General features: G+C 55.6%; 1 protein-coding gene across 1 annotated transcript in view; it reads left to right on the top strand.

The window, feature by feature from the left end:
• Positions 1-17,694, top strand: part of LOC104516403 (voltage-dependent R-type calcium channel subunit alpha-1E-like) — a gene marked incomplete at both ends in the record, with an annotated part of 81,547 nt that overhangs the window by 4,606 nt on the left and 59,247 nt on the right. The window contains 3 exon segments of the mRNA XM_010160712.1: positions 5,810-5,913; positions 6,593-6,745; positions 7,047-7,228. Of these exon segments, the coding sequence (XP_010159014.1) occupies positions 5,810-5,913; positions 6,593-6,745; positions 7,047-7,228 (439 nt within the window).

Below are 17,694 nucleotides of genomic sequence, written 5' to 3'. Positions count from 1 at the left end.
CCCCTGAGTTTTCCTAACTGAGGGAAGACAGGACACCTCCAGGCAGGGAAGTTTGGGGGAGTGGATATGAGGGTCGGAGAACAGGCACGAGTGCTGCATCCCAACAGGATTATTCTGCCAGAGCCTGTAATGTTGCAAGGAGTGTTATCCTGTAGGATAAACCAGTAAAGAGACAATCCCAAGTCCAAAAGCAGAGCAAATGCTGTGGTCACATCAGACAACACTTCTCCACTTCCCTCCTTGTCCTTTCATGAGGTCTCCAACCTGATGCCTGTCCCATCTCCTACCCCCTTCCCAGCTCTTTCCTTCCAGGACAATTAGTAAAGTGTTTGGTCTTTTCGTTTGGATGAATAATTAATTCCCCAGCTCTGTGAATGATTCATGTGCCATATGCCACGGCGACGGGACGTGCCTGACATCGGCACCTCGTACAAAGGGCAGCACTGTTTTCCCAGCCCGGTGAGGGGACGGTGTGGGTGATGTGGGAAAAGGCTTTGTGCTGGTGGTGGTGGGGGGTCTCCTGGGCAGGCAGACCCATGGCTCTGGCTTTGGGGGAGGCAGGCATCCGTGCTGCTCACGTGCTTTGCCCCATCCTTCCCATCTCTTCCCTCTTCGTTGGTTTCCCGCAGCCGTGAGTCAGTCCCTCACACGTGACTGCTGGTCCCTGGGGGCATCACCTCCCCTCTCAGGCACCCCTCCATCTCGTGGGGTCCCCAGAGGCTCCTCCCACGGCCCCGACACCCTTGCAGAGTCCCCGGTCAGGGGTGAAGCACTCGTCCTCCCAGAGGTGAAGCCTTGGGCCAAGCCACAAGGTCCCCACGTGCCATTTCTTTGTGCTGCCATGGACCTCGCTCCGGAGTTGTGGGATAAAAGCCTGGCTTGAGGGAAGGGAAAAGGTTGTTTTCCACCACACCCTCACGTGGGAAGGTGGTCTCACCCAGGCTTGAGTGAATATCCCTGGGGTTTCGGACATCTCCATTGGCATGAGTTCAGCTGGTTCACAGTGGCCTCTGCTGTATTTCTCCTTGAAAAGCCGACTCCCCAGCCTCCTGGCATTGACTTTGGATTTCCACCACATCCCAGTTGTGCAGTTTCCCTGGCATCTCCTCCCCCTGCCAAATCTTGCATCCTCTGAGAGATGGGGCAGGAGGTGGGAGGGAGTTGTGGGGTTTTGGCCAGCTACCGGGGTGCAGAGGGGATGCTCCCTCATGCCCTGAATCCTGGGGACCTCTCCAAGAAAAGGTGGCCTTGGGGGATCACTTCAACCCCAAATCAAAGGCTGGCGACAGCAGATTTTTGTCATTTGCCGTCGTCACATCTCGCGAGGAGCTGTTGGTGCTCAGTTCAGGGCTCTGGAAGCTGCAGGGAAAGATGGATCAGGAGCTTTGCAGCAGTGCAATCCACTTGTGTCATGGCCCCGAAACCTAGAAAGAGAAAGCGAAGACGGTGGAGGCTTCGAGGTTGCTCTGAACTGTGCTGAGGGCAGGACTTTGACCTGGTGTCCATGTCTCTTGGCACCCCCAAAGCAGGATCACTGTGCTCTGCCTGGGCATCCTCAGGGTGGTGACCCCATCCCACTGGCCCTCCTCGAGCCGGGTTTGGACCCGTGAGCCTGGAGTACATCCTGCTGCTCATGCTGCTGTCTGCAGAGAGGGGAGGGGTGGCTTCACCAGCAGAAAAGAGCAAGAATGGGGTAAATTCATCATGAAACTTATTTTCTGTGAGCCGTTTGACCAGTGTATTAATTATGAAGTAGTCTCCCTCGTAGAGTCGGGTGGCAGTGCAAGCCTTCAGGGACCTTTCCACTTAATTATAAATATTAATTTGCGCGTCAGCCAGCCAGCCAGCACCCTCCCTGCCCCAGATTTTGAGCTGAGATGAGTCTGTCTCCTCCAATCCCTCCCTCCACCCAGCACACCCCAGAGCTGCCCTTTGCTGGGACGGCTTGTCTGCACGCGCCTTTGCGGCCATCCCTCATGGAATTGGTTGAGGGATGCTCAGTTTGGGAGGATGAATCGAGGGTCGAGCTGATGATCTGGGGGTTCAGCCTTTGCTTGGGGTCCCTGGTGCGAAGCCTGGCATGCCCCGAGCTGCGTGTGCTGTCCCCAAGGGCTGAGGCTTCAGGGTGGCTGGTGGGGATGGGGCTTCATGGGGATGATGGGGATGGGTGCGATGCGCAGCCCCCGGCACGGGCAGCGGGGACACGGTGGGTGCTGTCGTGGGTGATAGTGCCCGAATTCGGCGCTGGCTCCGCGCTAGTAAAAGGGCTTTGTGTGGGCAGGGTCATCAAGCATCATTCATGGCTTATTCTGCTAAGTCCCAGAGAGCAGGGAGTCATTCAAAATGTGATTATTCTTGGTGGTTTGGCTTTTTTTTTTATTTTTGCCCCCTCTTGGGAATAGAAATCCATGGGTGTGGGTCTTCAGCTGGAGGCGAGGGCGTGCGCTTTGCTCAGCTGCTGCGAGCTGGAGCGGTGCCGAGGACTGAGCATCGCTCCGCAGCCAGCCCCAGAGCCTGCAGAGCTCGCCCTGCGCTCCCCAGCCTGTAAATAAATACAATAAAACAATCATCAGGGTTGCAAACACAAAGCATGGGATTTTTTTCCCCACACCCCCCGAAAGCGTGTTTTTTTTTGTCTGCTGGTGATTGCTCACTATTCAATTAGACGTTGGGGATTAGCATATATTTCCCATCCTGCCTCCTCTCTCATTTGCATTCTTCCAATAGCTCCTCTCTGCTCTTTCCTCCACCTGAAGTCTCTTCCCTCTTTCCTCCAAAGAAGTAAAACTAACCCCTTTGCCTGGATGACCTATAAAAACGCCTTCACTTTTTTTTTTTCCACTTTTTTTTTTTCTCCAGTACATATGATGAAAAGCATGAGATCATTGGGATTTTTATAGCCCAATCTGGCAGCTTTTTCAAATAACTTGGATGGTGAGATGTAATTTTAGTTTGGGTCCTTGCCTAAAAATAAAGAATAATTATTAGCACATCAGACGTGGATATTGTGAGTGTTTGAGAAGGGTTTAAATTGTTCTACAGATATTGGAGCTGCCGCCCCGCGTCGGCAGAAGGGTCTGTCACAGCCCGAGTGCCGTCTCTGCAGCCCGAGCACCTACACGAAACCCAACGCATGTCAATAAGTAGATCAGAATTGGGGCGTGCTGAGCGGTATGGGTGGCTCTCTGCAAAAAGAACAGCTTAAAAAAGACATGCTTACAGGGTTAATAAGCAATTAACAGGTAAGATGCTGAAGTCCAAAGCAGGGAGGTGTGTTTTGAGCGTTGTGCTTACTATCAGTGGTAAGGTGGTGGTGGGGTCTGGGTGTACTAGCGAAGCCTGGCTGTCAGGGAGAGCTGGTGTCCGTTATTTAGAGCCCCTGAAGGACTTGGGAAAAGCAGATGGAAGCCATCCTTGCCTGCCTGGAAGCTTGCTTGGCTTTTTCCAGTTGTCTCAATTAGTCTGAAGGTGGTCCGGGGCTGCTCAGACCCTGCTCAGAGGCGCTGGGGTGGATGAGTTTGCTGGCAGCGCCTCCAGCAGCGTGTGCTCCCAGTGCATCCGCCCCTGCCGTTGCCAGGAGCTGCGGCTGCGCCCGCAGAAGGATGCTCAGGCATCTCTTTTGTAGCTGCGGGTCATTTTTCTGTTGTCTGTCGGGAGACAGGTCTGCAGTGCAACCACCTCACCCTGGTGACCTGTCCAAACCCCCTTCCAAAAGAGGTCGTGATGTCCCTTGTCCCCCAGCGAGGACAAGGAGCATGTCACCTTGCCACAGAGGAGTCCCATTCTTAGCAGCTAAACTGGAGCGCTGGGAAGTAGTGCCCTGGAATCGCCTGAACCTTGCCTGGAGGCTCGGCGCGACGGCTCCCGAGCCCTTCAAACAAATCTGGGTTAGCGGAGGACTTTGCAGCCGGGGCGCTCTGCTCCCCGCCGCTGCGCTGGACCAGCGCCATGGTCCTGCTCCGGGGAGGAGATGGCCGGTGGGGCTGGGAGCGGTGACAGCTCCACCTCCATCCCTCTGCTCGGCTGCGGAGGACCATGGCTGATGCTGCTCCGTGGTGGTAGGAGAGAGCTGTCGATCCCATTCTGCTGCCGGGAGCCTTCCAGCTGTGCTGGCATCAGCGAACCCGCAGGAGAAGGGCTGGAGCCTGCGTCCAGCCCGAGAGCATCCCTGGAGATGCTCAGTCCCGGCTGGAGTCAGCGCACGGGCTGCAAATCCCCTTCTCTTGCCCGTTTGGGAGGCTGATCGAACACCAGGCGTTGGGGTGTGAGGAGCAGAAGCTGAAGGAGGGTCTCAGGGTCTCCGGCATGGTGTTGGGTGCCACGTGTCCTCTGCAGCGGCGTTTTGGGGAGCGCTGGGTTACCCTCCTCGGTGGCCGGTTGTGTGAAAGGGATGTAAGTGCCCGTGCTCTCCGCTCTCCCACATGCTGCCGAGTGGCCGTGCTTTATCATACTTATTGATTTTGATCTTACAACCCATTTAACAACGCAGCTCTCCCCAGCCTCTGGGTGCTCCTGGCTTAATTAAGTCCCTTTTCTGCTCTCCCATCAGCCCCGTGGGTAGTGGGGGCTGGTGATGGGCTGGGGGAAGGTGCCAAAGTGGGACGGGGGAACGGGCAAGTGTCATCAAGGGCAGAAGGTCCCTGTGTATGTCTGGGATAAGCAGATACACGGGGAGTCACCAGCGATGCATCCGGGCAGCTTCTGGGACCGAGCTTTCCTTGTGCCGAGGAAGAAGGGTCTGGGATAAGGAGTTGAAACAACCTGGTTTGCTGATGTGAGAGTGTTTCTGCTGCCGGGGTATCCTAGGAAACCCAGCTGCCTTTCTGGAGGGACAGGTTGGTACCTGCTGTACCTCGGGGAGAGGGGAAGAGAAAGAGCGCTAATTGCTCAGCACGCCAGAGAGCTGCTCTGGCCTGTAATTAGATGAATTAGTGGAACAATGACCCAATTTCCCTCAGTTTTTGGATTGCTGCAAACAGCCCTGAGGTTGCTGCCTCCCTCTGTCCCGCTCCCTTGCTCTCCCATCCCTTTCCTCCTCCTTCTCCCTGGGGACTGATCCTGAAGGGATGAGGAGGCCACAAGCTCCAGCATCTCCGTCTGTGCTCCCGCGGCTCTGCTGGCATCGCTGAGCTGCACCACCCCCATCCCCCCTAGTACAGGTGCCCCGAGTATTTCCACTGCTGGACTCGGTGTGCACCAGCTCCCTTCTGCCCCAGTTTGTTTTCCAGAGATGGGCTTGGAAAAAAAGCTTTGTGTTTTAAAGGAAAACCTCTGGAGTCCTTCCCGCGCCTGCCGGTTGCCTTCCAAGGTCATCAAACTTTCATTACTATAGATTTTTGAATGCGTGTGAGGTTCTCAGCCCCTTATCGGCAATCCCAGAGGTGGGCTCCATGGAAACTCCATGTGTGGAAAAAGCCGGAGCGGCTGATGGCTGGAGGTGCTGCCAGGGGAGTGTGGGTGACCATCGGAGGAGCAACACCCATTTTTGGGGCACCGTCTCTGCTCCGTGTGCCTCTTCCTTGGAAAGGAGTTTAAACCTGTGCAGGAGGGATGAGCACGGTGTCAGCAGCACTGAGACCCCGGAGCGCAGTTGCACGGCATGGGTGACGGCCAGCACTGCGGCGTGGGGCTGTCCCCAGCCACCCGGGGGGCATCAGTGGGGGGCTGCCAAGGCTGGGTGGCCCCTAGGTGGCTTTGGCTGCCCAGAGTGGCCCGTGAGCTTGGGTGCCAGCATCCACTGTGGCTCGCTGGCACGTGTGGCTGAGGGGTCTGCCCGGGATAACTCTGATCTCTCCTTCTCCGCCTGCAGCATCCTCGCCACTGCTGGGACACACTTCAACACCCACGTGGACTTGCGGACGCTGCGGGCCGTGCGCGTGCTCAGACCTCTGAAGCTCGTCTCAGGCATTCCTAGTAAGTTGGATGCTCCTGGTTCTCCTCCCGAGGTGTCCGCATCCATCCTTGATGTCCTTCAGAGTAGAGAGGAGTCCTCGTGCCACCTCGGAGATGTAGGATGCGACCAGGGAAAAGGGGAACAAACCTCCCCGTGTAGTGGGAATCCTGAGGATGGCAGCGTTTGGTGTCCCCGGGTAGCATTTCCCCCCATCCAGCCCGCTCTGTACTGGCACAAGGCTGGGCTCAGTGGCTTGCCTGGGGCCGCCGGCAGCGCACCCTCCCCGGTCGCGTGGTCTTGCGGCGCCCCGCCGGCAGCTCCGCTTCCCCGGCCAGAAGGCAGTGGGTGGATCCTTTCAGGACTGAGGGAGGGAGATTTTTAGGTTCTTTTTGCAAGATTTCATCTGCCGGCACGGGGATAAATAAAGTAACTAGGCTGCTACTGGTGCCGGTCCTCCCTGGGTGGTGTGCTGGATCCGTGCCGTGGGGGCAGCGAGGGGGACGGGGCTGCATGGTCTGCGTCCCACCAGCGTGGGACAGGTGGGACATTAGAGAGGGGACTCGGTGAGTGTCCCACAGCAAGGCAGAGCCAGAAACCAGCCCTCCTTGAGCCGCAGGATGGTGCTTTCCTCTGTGGTCCTCAGCTCCTGGGTGGGATGGACGTGCATCACTGTCCTGAGCCGTGCTCTTCCCTTTCCAGGCTTACAGATTGTGCTGAAATCCATCATGAAGGCCATGGTGCCTCTCCTCCAGATCGGCTTGCTGCTCTTTTTCGCTATCCTCATGTTTGCCATCATCGGCCTGGAGTTCTACAGCGGGAAGCTGCACCGAGCCTGCTACACAAACAATTCAGGTGGGGAGAAGGGCTTTGCACCCTCTTTGCATCCCCTGGGTGGAAGACAGCTGGAACGAGTGTGTGGTGCCATTGTAGGAAGTCCAGGGCTGAGAAGATCCTGAATTTTGCTTCACATGCTTCAGGCATTGGCTGGTTGGGTTCCAGATGTCCCAGTTTCTTAGGGAGCAGCTTGCATGCAGCCGGGGCTAATCCCAGCTGGGTCCCCTGCTCTACCCCAAACCTATCTGCATCCTCCCTTGCTTGTCCCCTGCCTCTCTCTTATCTCTGCTTCCTTTGCCTCTCTGCTGTGTGCTCGCAGGTGAACTAGAGGAGCTGGACCCCCCCCATCCATGTGGGGTGCAGGGTTGCCCCTCAGGTTACGAATGCCGGGAGTGGATCGGTCCCAACGACGGGATCACGCAGTTCGACAACATCCTCTTTGCTGTGTTGACCGTCTTCCAGTGCATCACCATGGAAGGGTGGACCACAGTCCTGTACAATGTGAGTAGCGCTGCTTTGGGGTCTCTTTGGGTGGCTGGGGGTGGAGATGGGGAGCTGGAGACGGTATTTCTGTGTGCTGGAAACATGTGAGATCCTGCAATTTCCTTTGTGATGGAGATGGGGTCAAGTTCTTCTAGTTTGGGCAGGAGATGGGGAAGAGAGGAGCGTGTTACCTGTCTCTGGGACAAGGTCTTGGCCCCCATCTCTGGGCTGGTTGTGCAACCCGTTGCAGAGAGCAAAACCTCGTGTGCACGAGCTGCAGCAAGCCTCCTGCTTGAGACCTGACCCTGGGGGACGGAGATGCATCCTTACTTCCCTCCTCCTCCTCCTCCTGTGCTCCCCAGAGCAGCCCTGTAAGGGTGGACGTGATTTCTGGGCACTCTGCATCTGCTTTCCCTGCAGATGGATGTGCCTGCATCCCTGCGGTGGGTCGGGAAGCCCCAGGGCTGGGCTCAGACCCCTCCCCGGTGCAGGGACAGCATTTCGGTGTCCTACAGGGAGCTGGGACGTGTGGTGTTCGTGCTGCAAACATCTGTTGGCGCTGATGGAGCAGGGAATGGCTGGGCCAGGTTCCTGTGCTTTGCAGCGCTTAGGGAATAACGTGGGGGCAAAGCTGGGAGCAGGAAAAAATGCTACAGGTGATCACAAAGTGCAATATCTTTGTGGGCAATTGGCTGTATACGTACATTTTCGTTTATGGGCTAGAAGCAACCGTGCTAGTTCTGTTCCCAGCCTAATTTCAGCCCTAATTTCGGTGTCATTGCACTGGGAATGGTTTTATTCCATGGTTCCTGTAATGCCTGGAGATTTGCGAAGTGGCATTGCTCTGCAGGAGGCAAATTGGATGGCTTGTGATGGGGAGACATGCTTCAGTAGTTACTTTGTCTTGAGCAGAAAGGCTGGTTTTTAACCCCAGGTGAAGGCAGCGTTGGGGTCCCCCTCCCACTCGGTCTATCCCAGGGTCCTTCTGGGGGTGTAGGATGGCGTGCGTGGTAGAGGCACCATAATACCCTGGCTGGGGTAAAAAGGGGAGAGTTCCTGGCAGGGGTTTGACCTTACCTTGAGCATTCCGTTTTCCATTTCCAAAAGGAGACGACGGTGTCAGGATCCTGCCGCTTCGGGCGGGGAAATTGGGAAGGATGAAACCACCTGGGTGTTCAGACCAAAAAAAAAGACCATTTCTTGGCTGCTTCTGGTGTATCAGTGGTTGACTAGAGGGCTTATTACCCAGGCATAATTAAATATCGGAGGAAAGGTGTTTTTTCCTGCCTTTAACGTGGCTGGGCAGCTGCTGCCCGCTCACGCTGCAGCAGGGCAGCCCGTGCATGCCCAGCACTGCCCGTCCCCGGTGCCAGCAACCTGCCCTGCACCTTGTTTCTTGTGTTAGTGGCTGTTTCTCTGCAAAAGCCAGGGACTGCTTCCGTCGGCGCTCCTCACGTCCCCCTCTCCCTGTCCTTCGGCGCTTGCAGCCATCGGCAGCGAAGCTCCCCCGTCCTCAGCCCCCTTTTTTAACTTACGGTCTGATCGACCCTGAGGGTTTGTATCGGAGGTTCCCAAGAAAGTCTGGTCTCCTGCCGTTTGGGATGTCCTTGCTGGGAAGGCTGGAGCTGATGCATTCGGTGTCTGGGATTTGCTGATCCATTATCTGGATCTTACTGGAGGATAAGGATGGGAGATGCTGCTGGGAGCGCTGAAAACCATGCTCTGCAGCACCTACCCTGCGGGATGCCCTGGTTACCACCATAGCTGCCAAACTGGGGGCTCTCTGGGATACTTGGGCCCCGTTATCCAAATAATCTACCTGGCACCAGTTGCAACACCAAACAGACACTCTCTGTCATGCTGTCCCTGAGGGCTGGGGCCATCGGGTGCCTCCCTTTCCCGCTCCTCCGCAAAGAACCAGATATCACTTACCTATAATGGAAAGGATTTGGGACCTTCCTTGGCTTTTAATTGAATGAGGATTTGGGACTTGATGGGGTAAAATGCTGATGATTCACTCTGGGAGGCGGCGAGGGATGGACACTGTTCCCAGCACTGTCGGGCTGCGCCCTCCCCGGGGACACGGGCTGTCTTGCAGGGTGCCTCTAGCAAAGGCTGTGGGTGCTCAGTCCTTTTGCTACTTGAGGGCAGAAAATTAGCTTCTGCCTTTCTTTTTTAATTAGAAAAATGAGGCACACACGTGAGGGGATGCTAGAGGAGGGCTGGGCATGGGTGGAAAACCACTGGGATGCTTTTGCCACCACCTTCATCTCTCGGAACAGCAAACCAGAGCAGGCTCCCACTACCAACCAGCATGGACCTTGCTCCAGGTTTTTGGGGATCAGCAGGAGGCTCTCTGCTTTCCTACCAGGGTAAAGCGATGGGAGGCTGAGTCCTTGCAGGTTAACACCGCAGCCTTGCAGAGGAGAGGGAGATGGGAAGAAAAACCACTTTAGCTGTTTCTCAAGGAAACCGCTCGCTCTACAATTCCCTTGTGGAACTGTATCGTGATTTCAAGATCCATTTTTCCACAATTTTACTGGGTCTAGAAGCGTGGCTCCCGGAATTTGTAGATAGCTTCATGAAAAGCTAATCAGCCCTGTGGTACTTTCCACATGTGTCGTTTCATGGGTGTGCTTGCCTTTTGCCTTGTCTTCCATCAGCCTTGCTTGCGTCTCTTCCTAGGTAGAAATCACAATATAGGTTAAAAAAAATATGAAAAAGCCTTATTCTGTGGGGTGTTATGGCTTTTCCAGCTCCCATCCCTGGGAGCCTGTAAGACTTCAATTTCTTTTAGAAAGGAGTTTTAGCTTTGTGGCTCCTTTAGCTGTCTCTGCAGTCCAAAACAAGGGCTAAGGGATATTTTGATTTTATTCTTATCCTGGAGCAGGTGTCCTGGGCTGGCTACAGACCAAACCTGATTTCTGTAGGGACCAGAGGGAAAAATAATGCTGGCAAAGAGACTCGTTGTCCTACTTCTCCACCTCTGCCACTGTGCCGTCATGGGTCAGGGGTTGGGTTGTAGTTTTGTCATTAAACGGTGATGCTGGGGTCTGGGGGTGGTAGGGCCATGCCAGGGGGTGCTGAGCACTGGGTTTGGCTGGGCATGGCACAGGCATTCGCTGGTGCTGGTGGCTTTGGATGCTCAGCCTGGATCCCCTGGTCCCCGAGAGCAAACAGTAAAGGAGTTTGAAATCTTCCTCTGAAACACCAACTCCAGGGGCTGTATTTATTCACTGGGATTGTTTATGTGCTTTTCTCATTTGGAAGCACTCAGCTGCTGTGCTTGCAGGTAGCGAGGAGGAGCCTGGCTTGGCAGAAGCTGCCACTCTCCTCTTCCCCTCACGCTGAGATGGGAAGGAAAACACCCATGGGAAGCACGTGCTGGGGCCGTGGGCTTGTCTGGTAGGGTCTTTGGGTAAAGGGGTCAGCCCTGCCTGCTCTGGACGGGTCCCTTGCGCAGAGCATTGCTCTGTGCCCTCTGGAGCTACCGGAGCCAGTAAAACCAGCCACGTGGCATGAGGACCACAACCTCTGGGAATTGGTTAGTCCAGGACAAACGAAAACACAAGTGCACGGAGAAAGTTGCTTCTTACAGCTTGCGGGAGCGATGCAAACGTGGATGGATGCAGGCAGGAGAGCCAGGGCTGCCTGCACCTCCTGGTAGCGCTGCTCCCGCGGACTGAGGCCACCGGGAGCTGCAAGCGGTTGCAGTTGGACGTGGTTGCTGTGGTTGCAGGTACAAGCACGAGCATATGTCCAGCTGTGGTCCTAGGCACCCTCTCCTCAAGCTGGGAGAGGCTCCAAGCGCTTCACAACTGCAGCACAGCCACGTCGGAGACCCACAGCCATGGATCTGGCTGTCAGATTGGACTCCTGATATTAATGCTGTGGCCTCAATAAATTCCTGAGTGTCAGAGCAACCTCTGGACAGGCAGGAGTGCCTGCATGGCAGCAGTAACCAAGCCGTAGGCAGGTTGTGCAAAGACCCAACTAGACCTTGCACATGGCCGTGGCTGTTAGCAGCGATGGGTAAAAGCATTTCCCTCCGAGGCACAAGCATTAAAGCAGCGCTGGAAGAGCAGCCGCGCTGCTAATTAAAAATGCATGGCAAGGCCTAATGGGAGCTAGCTGGCTGCAGTTGCTTGCTGTAAACCCAGAAGGCCTCTTGTGGCACAAAGGACTGGGACTAGAGGGAAGCAGGAGGGCAAAAAACTACAGGGAGCCCTCGGAGATGCCAAGGCTGAGTGCTGGGAGCCTTCTGGGTGCTTTTGCAGGAGGAGAGAATTTACTGGAGGAAAGAGAATCAAGGCCATGATGGCTTCCAAAATACCTACCGATAGGCAGCAGCTGTGGGCACATCCAAAGGGGATGAAGTGGATCTCGCCACGTGCAGAGGTTGGGGTTTCGTGCTGCTGGGTGCGGGGCCGGGTTTCCAAAAGTTGGCTTGGGCGGGTTTTGACCATGAAACACCAACCCTGAGATCTTCTGCAGCAGCCTGGGTTTCGAATATGGTGAAGCATCCCTCCTTTTTGAACCAGGCGCTGTTCAGGCAGTCCTGATTTGGGGTCTGGGGAAAGGGAGGTGTGTTAAATCACCTTGCTGGTGCACGTGGATCAGAGATGAATGCAAGGCTTGGCGGTCCCGCTCCCGGTTCCCCAGTTGCACTAGATGAGTGGTCTTGGAGGGGCTCAGCTGAGAAATCTATTGCAAAGCAGTTATTTTTTCGTGTGTGAGTGTACAAAATTGCTCATTCCTTGTTGGCATAAATTACCGGGGTGTCGGGGTCGTGCCGTGGGGTCCTCAGCACTCAGCTGCTCTCCCTGAAGCACCTCCGTGTGAACACTGTGAGTGGGACCTGAGCATCGTGCAGGCCTGGGTGTTTCTCCTCTTGCCCTTTGGAGAGCAAGGGCAGTGCCTGGCTTTACGTGGGGCAGCCAGGGGTCAGTGGAATTAATGACTTGCCCAGCGAGGAGTTTGCTCCTGCTGGGGTTTGCTTGGACCTGGACCTGAGCTGGAAAACCTCCCTGGGCACTGGTGCTTCCAGGAGTTACTGCAGCTCCTTTGGACATTGGTGCCCATCCCTTGGGGTCCCTGCTCCCAAGGTGAGGGTTGGCCACATGCCGAGGGTCGTAGGGACTCCTCAGCGAGGGGCAGTGATGCAAAGACCACCCCAAAACAGCACCTGCCCTGACACCACGGTGATGGGCAGAGCACTGGCAGAGCTCGGTACGGCAGTGGTCCCGCAGTGGGGGGCTGAGCGTGCCCTGCTGCTCCTCCGGGCTCTACGGAGGGTGAAGCTGGGAGTGTGGTGGGTAACTCCCAGCAAGGAGCCGTGCTGGCTGGAGCTGGTCTCTGGGGAGAGGAGGAGGAGGGAGAGAGGCTGGAGAGTGAAGGAGTGGGGAGGGATGTTGAAAAGGGGAAAACCACTTGGCTTTTCAGCCCTCTGTGCCCTGGGATATCGCCAGGCTCTAGAGCTGGAACTCTTGCACAGAGAAAAGGGCGTCCATTCCTGTGTGTTTTAAATTAAAACGCAACACAAAAAATATCCTGTCGGGGAGGTATGAAAATTTAATCAACACCCAGTGCTCTTAGCAGCTCAGTAGCAAGCACAGATCTTAATGCCTCTGCAGTTATTCCCGGCGGCTCCCGGCCGGGCAGGCGAAGCAGGGTGTACCGTGTGCTGGAAGGGGGGGACGGGGTCCTGCCAAAAAGTCCCCAGCACTGGTGGCACCGCAGGACAGACCCCCTTCCCGCTTCTTCCTCTGAAACGTGCAAGGCCGAGCGTTTTAAATGCGATTAAGTTAGCGAAGACTTCCGAGAGGAGACTACAAGTGCCACCCTGAAGGTTTCAAACCTTCCTAACTTTTAAGGAAAACGAACTGTCTTTCCCCAAATGGCTCTGCGCCAGACCCTCGCCAGCTTGCCAAATGTTCCTGCCTTTCCCCCCCCACCCCCTTTTCCCTCTTGTGTGTGTGTGTGCTGAAATGACACAGCAAGAAACAAACTGTGTCTGCTGGATCCCCAGCTTTGCAGGCATGTTCTGTCACAAGCTCCCTGCCCACACCCTCCTCCCTGCCCGCGCGGGAAAATCTTGCTCCTAGACCCGCTCCTGACAGGAATTGGGGAGCTGGGAGGCTGCCGGAGGCACTGATGCTCCGGCACCGATGCTCCAACACCGATGCTTCAGCACCACCCAACAACTCCAGGCTCAAGGAGGGGAGGTGGCAGGGGGTCTTGGTGCTTGGCCTCTCCCGTTGCTCATCTTTGTTAAACCTGTAATTTCATTCATGGGTTTGGTGCTGGAAGTTGTGCCGTTGAGGCTTTGCAAAGGTGCTCCCGTGCCTCTGTGTCGGTGCGTGCGCTGCTGTGCATCAGGGCTGGAGTTGAGGAGGGTATCAGCGTGAGTTGGGGTCCTCGAATGAGGTTGCATGTGGGTCTGTTGCCCCAGATCATCGTGATCGGAGCTGGAGGTGTTCCTGCATCTAGGAAACATATGACGGGTCCTGAGCTGTCTCTCTGGGCTGGCAGCGTGTGTGATTTCGCAGTGGATCAGAGCAGAACAGAGCAATAATTGGACTTCGTGCCCACATCAAATGATTTGCAAACACTTGATTTTTAGTATTGCTTCTAGCAATGCTTTTTTTGCATTTAGAAAACAGAAAAAATGATATATTTGGTTGGGTTTTTTTTTTTCCCATTTCCCTACTCCTTCCCAACACGCTCATGGACACAAGCAATGCTGAGCTTTGTGCACCCCTCCGCAGGGACTCCTGCTTATCCCCTGCACCCCAGAGCCAGCGAGAAAAGGCACGCTGCCGGCAGGGAATGGGGCAGGAGGCGCTCAACCTGCCCGGCGACCCCGGCCCCGGGCCGGGGGTCCCGCCGCCGGCCAGCTCCGGCCCTTGCAGAGGAAATGTACCCATTTCCTCATTAACCTGATTTGGGAAAGCAAAGCATTTTCATTCAGATCTTGTCCAGTGCTGGGGTCGCTGATGGATACCAGGCGGGAGGGAAGCATGGCCCTGCATGCTTCATGATCAAATTACCCCTATTAAAGGGAAGAAAGAGATCTGTTACTGCGCTGGGGAGAGCAGCAGCGGGTGTTGAGGTCTTTTGGGGGGGAGCCGGTTAGGCCAGGGAAGCTGCTGTAAGGTATTGTATTAATTATTTTTTTCCCCCTTTTGCTGGGGCATGGAGATTTTGAAGCTGTTCCTGCCGGCCTGAGTGTGTTTCTTAGCCACGGTTTGCAGGGAAGGTCAGGGTGAGAGCTGTGGAGGTGATGCTGGGGGGATGGCATCAGCCATGGTGGGGGCCTGGTTCCCATCAGGAATTGCCAAGCCAAGGATTTGGCATGCAACGCATGGGAGCTGTGGCGGTTTTTCACCCGATGGCCCCGGAGCACCCGATGTCCCGGCAGGCAGCAAGCCCCTGGGGAGGCAGGCAGGCGCAGTGCCTGGGGCAAAGCCTCCTGAGATCCTGGCTTTCCCCATCATCCTCAAATCCCCTTGCTAGGATTGCAGCTGGGGTGGGGACAGGCAGACATCTCCTGCCCAATTGGGACGGGTTGATCACCCCGTTAAAGCCTGCCTGAAATGTAGGCAAAGGCATGGGTCCCAGTGGGAGCTCTCCGTGGGGTGGAAGATCCCTGGCAGTGGACCCCAGTGAGGGCAGGATGGGGCCACACATGCCGCTGGAGGTCCCATGGATTTCCCCCCTGTCCCGTAGTACAACTCTGCCATATCCCCTGAGCACGTCATGGCCAGTTGGTCACAGTAATTAATGTATATTACACCAATCTAATTATGTGCCATTTTGGTCTGGATTCGAACAGAAAACAGAGAGTATTTCTCCTAACACAGATGGATTTTGAGAGCTTATGGAGCATGAGCATGGGCTGGTGATGTTGGCCAAGGTGGTCGTGGAAGTCTCCAGGACACATGTCCTGCTGGGAAGGGGCAGAAAGCTCCTCATCTCTCTAGGGACAACCTGCAGTGGGAGCCCAGCCCTGTTACTAGACACCGGAGAATCAACAGGGTTGGATTGCCATCTGAATCAAGTCCCTGTGTCCTGCTGCTCCCCGTATGAGTTGGGTGCCCGCAGCTCCAGTCCCCCTCTCCAAGCTGGTGGGCAATGAGCAGCCCTTCAAGGTGCCCTGCACAGGCAGAACATGCTCCCTGTTTATTTTTAGGTGGGAGAGACTGAATTTGTGTTTGGTTTTTTTTTTTCTTCCCCTGTAGCAAAGAAACCCTAAAGTTTCCCATGTGAGTGCAGCCCGAGGGAGGGTATGAGTGGGCTGTGAGCTTGTGCTTTGCATTCGGCTCGGGTATATATTTAGATTTCTTTAGATTTCTGGCCCCCTGAGTGAGACCTGCTTTTGCAGCTCCCTGTGCCTTTTCCCGCCCTTTGACAAAAAACATTAAAAAAAACCCAAAACAAAACACCACAAGAGCTGCCATAAGAATAACCCCGTGCTGGGGGTTGAGAAGCGGGGGCTCCTTCGCCAGGTGGGGACCCACCATGCCGGCTCCGTTACCCCACGAGGCTCCTGTTCCCACACCTTGGTGGTGTCATTTGTCAGTTTGGAGGCAGCGGGATGGGTTGTGTCCGAGATGTGAGTGTGGTGATTCCGCTTCAGCTGGGGTTCTCCACCGATGCCTTGGCATGAGGAACGTCTTGGGCGCGTTGTCCCTTGGGGAAGCTCTGCCTCCTCAGTCTTCAGCAGCACTTGTTGGTTGTGTTGGTGTCTCGGGTGTACCTGGAGGTGGTAGCAGATGTGGTTCTTGGTCTGGTGGCCATGGGAGAACTTGGGTGGTGGTGGTTTAGGCTGGTGGGTGCATAATGAGAAGGTGGTTGTCTTAAATGGAAGGGAAGAAGCAGCAAAGATCAGCCACCAGGCAGCTCCTTCATTTCTCAAAGGGCTTTGGGTGAGTGGCAGGACCTGGTTTCCAGCAGGGAAGGTTTCCAGGGAGCTGAGCATTGCTGCGAGGCTGGGGCAAGAGCAAGGAATTTCTTTGCTAAAGGAGTTACCTCATTCATGTAATTTGGGGATGGAACTCCCTGTGTCCACCCTCACTTCTGCACACGACGACCTTCTGGCACCTTCAGCAAAGGGGAAAAACCCCATGGGAAGGCACAGTGGACCGAGGCGATGAACCATTCCTTACGGAGCAATGTTAAGAACAAACAATACCCCAGAGGGATGGGAAAGGGACTGCTCAGCAAAGACAGCGACATCTTGATGCCGAAGAAGTTGGGAAGGGCTACAGGAGCTGCCAAAAGTCACGCCGACACGGACCTCACGAGGGATGCTCCAAGGGGCGGCGAGCACTTCCACGCCTCTGCAGAGGGAAACAAGGCACGGGGAAGCGATGGCTGGGGAGATTTGGGCACGGATGGATATTTCACCCCGGCTTTTGCTCAGCACAAAGGCAGAGGCTACGTTATCCCTGGGTAATGGGAAGATGGACGCAGCCGTGAGTGCAGCTGATGTGGAAGCCAAGTGCCAGGACCATTGCGCCCATCAGCCCGGCTTCCCCCACCCCGCTCTTGGAGGGAGCTGGCACATGTAATGGCAGGTCTGGTAACAAGTATTTTTAACAGCTCCATCGAGTTGGGGGAGGCACCATCTGACTGGAGAATAGCGAACGCGATGCCTATATTTAAAAGTGGGGGGAGGAGGGGGAAAAAAACTGTAAGGCAGGCAGGAATAGGACTGTAAGCCTGACCTCGATTGCATGCCATTTCGGAACAGATTTGGAAGGCAAGAGAGGAAAATGAATCATGGGTTTGCCAAAGGTAGGTCACGCCAGGCTAACCTGGCATCGGAGACCTGGAAACGTGTAGAGCTGCTCTGTGTAGTAAAGCTTTTGCTATGGGGAAGTGTTAATGAAGCAGAGAAGAGGGGAAGGAGAAGAGGAGCTCTGCGAGGCTGGCAGGGAAGCGAGCAGCGTTGGGATGGCGCTGGGTGGTGTTGAGGGGACGTCGCGGCTGGCGGTGACCGGCGGAGCTCCTCGGGGATGAGTCACGGGCTTTCCTGCTTCGAGCCTTCCCAGGGGGCACGGAGGCTGCTACCCTGGGCTTGTAGGAGTTTGAGGGCTGGAGGAAGAGCTGTGGGATGCAGCGAGAAATGGAAAGCCATGTGCGTGTTGAGGAACAGCAAAGATATCTCCTAGGAGCCCAGGTCTTGCCGATTGGGAAGCGGCAGTGTGGAGGAGGAGGATGGGATGAGCAGGTGACCGCGGGCTGCCTTGCAGGTTTGCAGGCAGGATGGCAGAGTCTTGGTAGCATCGTGCAGGGATGGAGCAGGACCCATTGGGGTCACTCGCTTGGGTCCCCTGCATCCAGGGAAGATGAACTGAGCCTGGACTGGAGCAGGGAAGGGGCTACTAGATAAAAAACCTGGGAGAGCCAGTCATACGAGAGAGATGGAGGAACCTAGCTTTGGCTAGCAAAGCAGAGGCTGGGGGGGGCCGCGAGAGCTA

This window comes from Eurypyga helias, unplaced genomic scaffold, assembly GCF_000690775.1.
Source record: "Eurypyga helias isolate BGI_N326 unplaced genomic scaffold, ASM69077v1 scaffold16211, whole genome shotgun sequence".
In the NCBI taxonomy this organism is placed as follows: domain Eukaryota; kingdom Metazoa; phylum Chordata; class Aves; order Eurypygiformes; family Eurypygidae; genus Eurypyga; species Eurypyga helias.
This window is presented reverse-complemented; position numbering and strand designations above follow the sequence as displayed.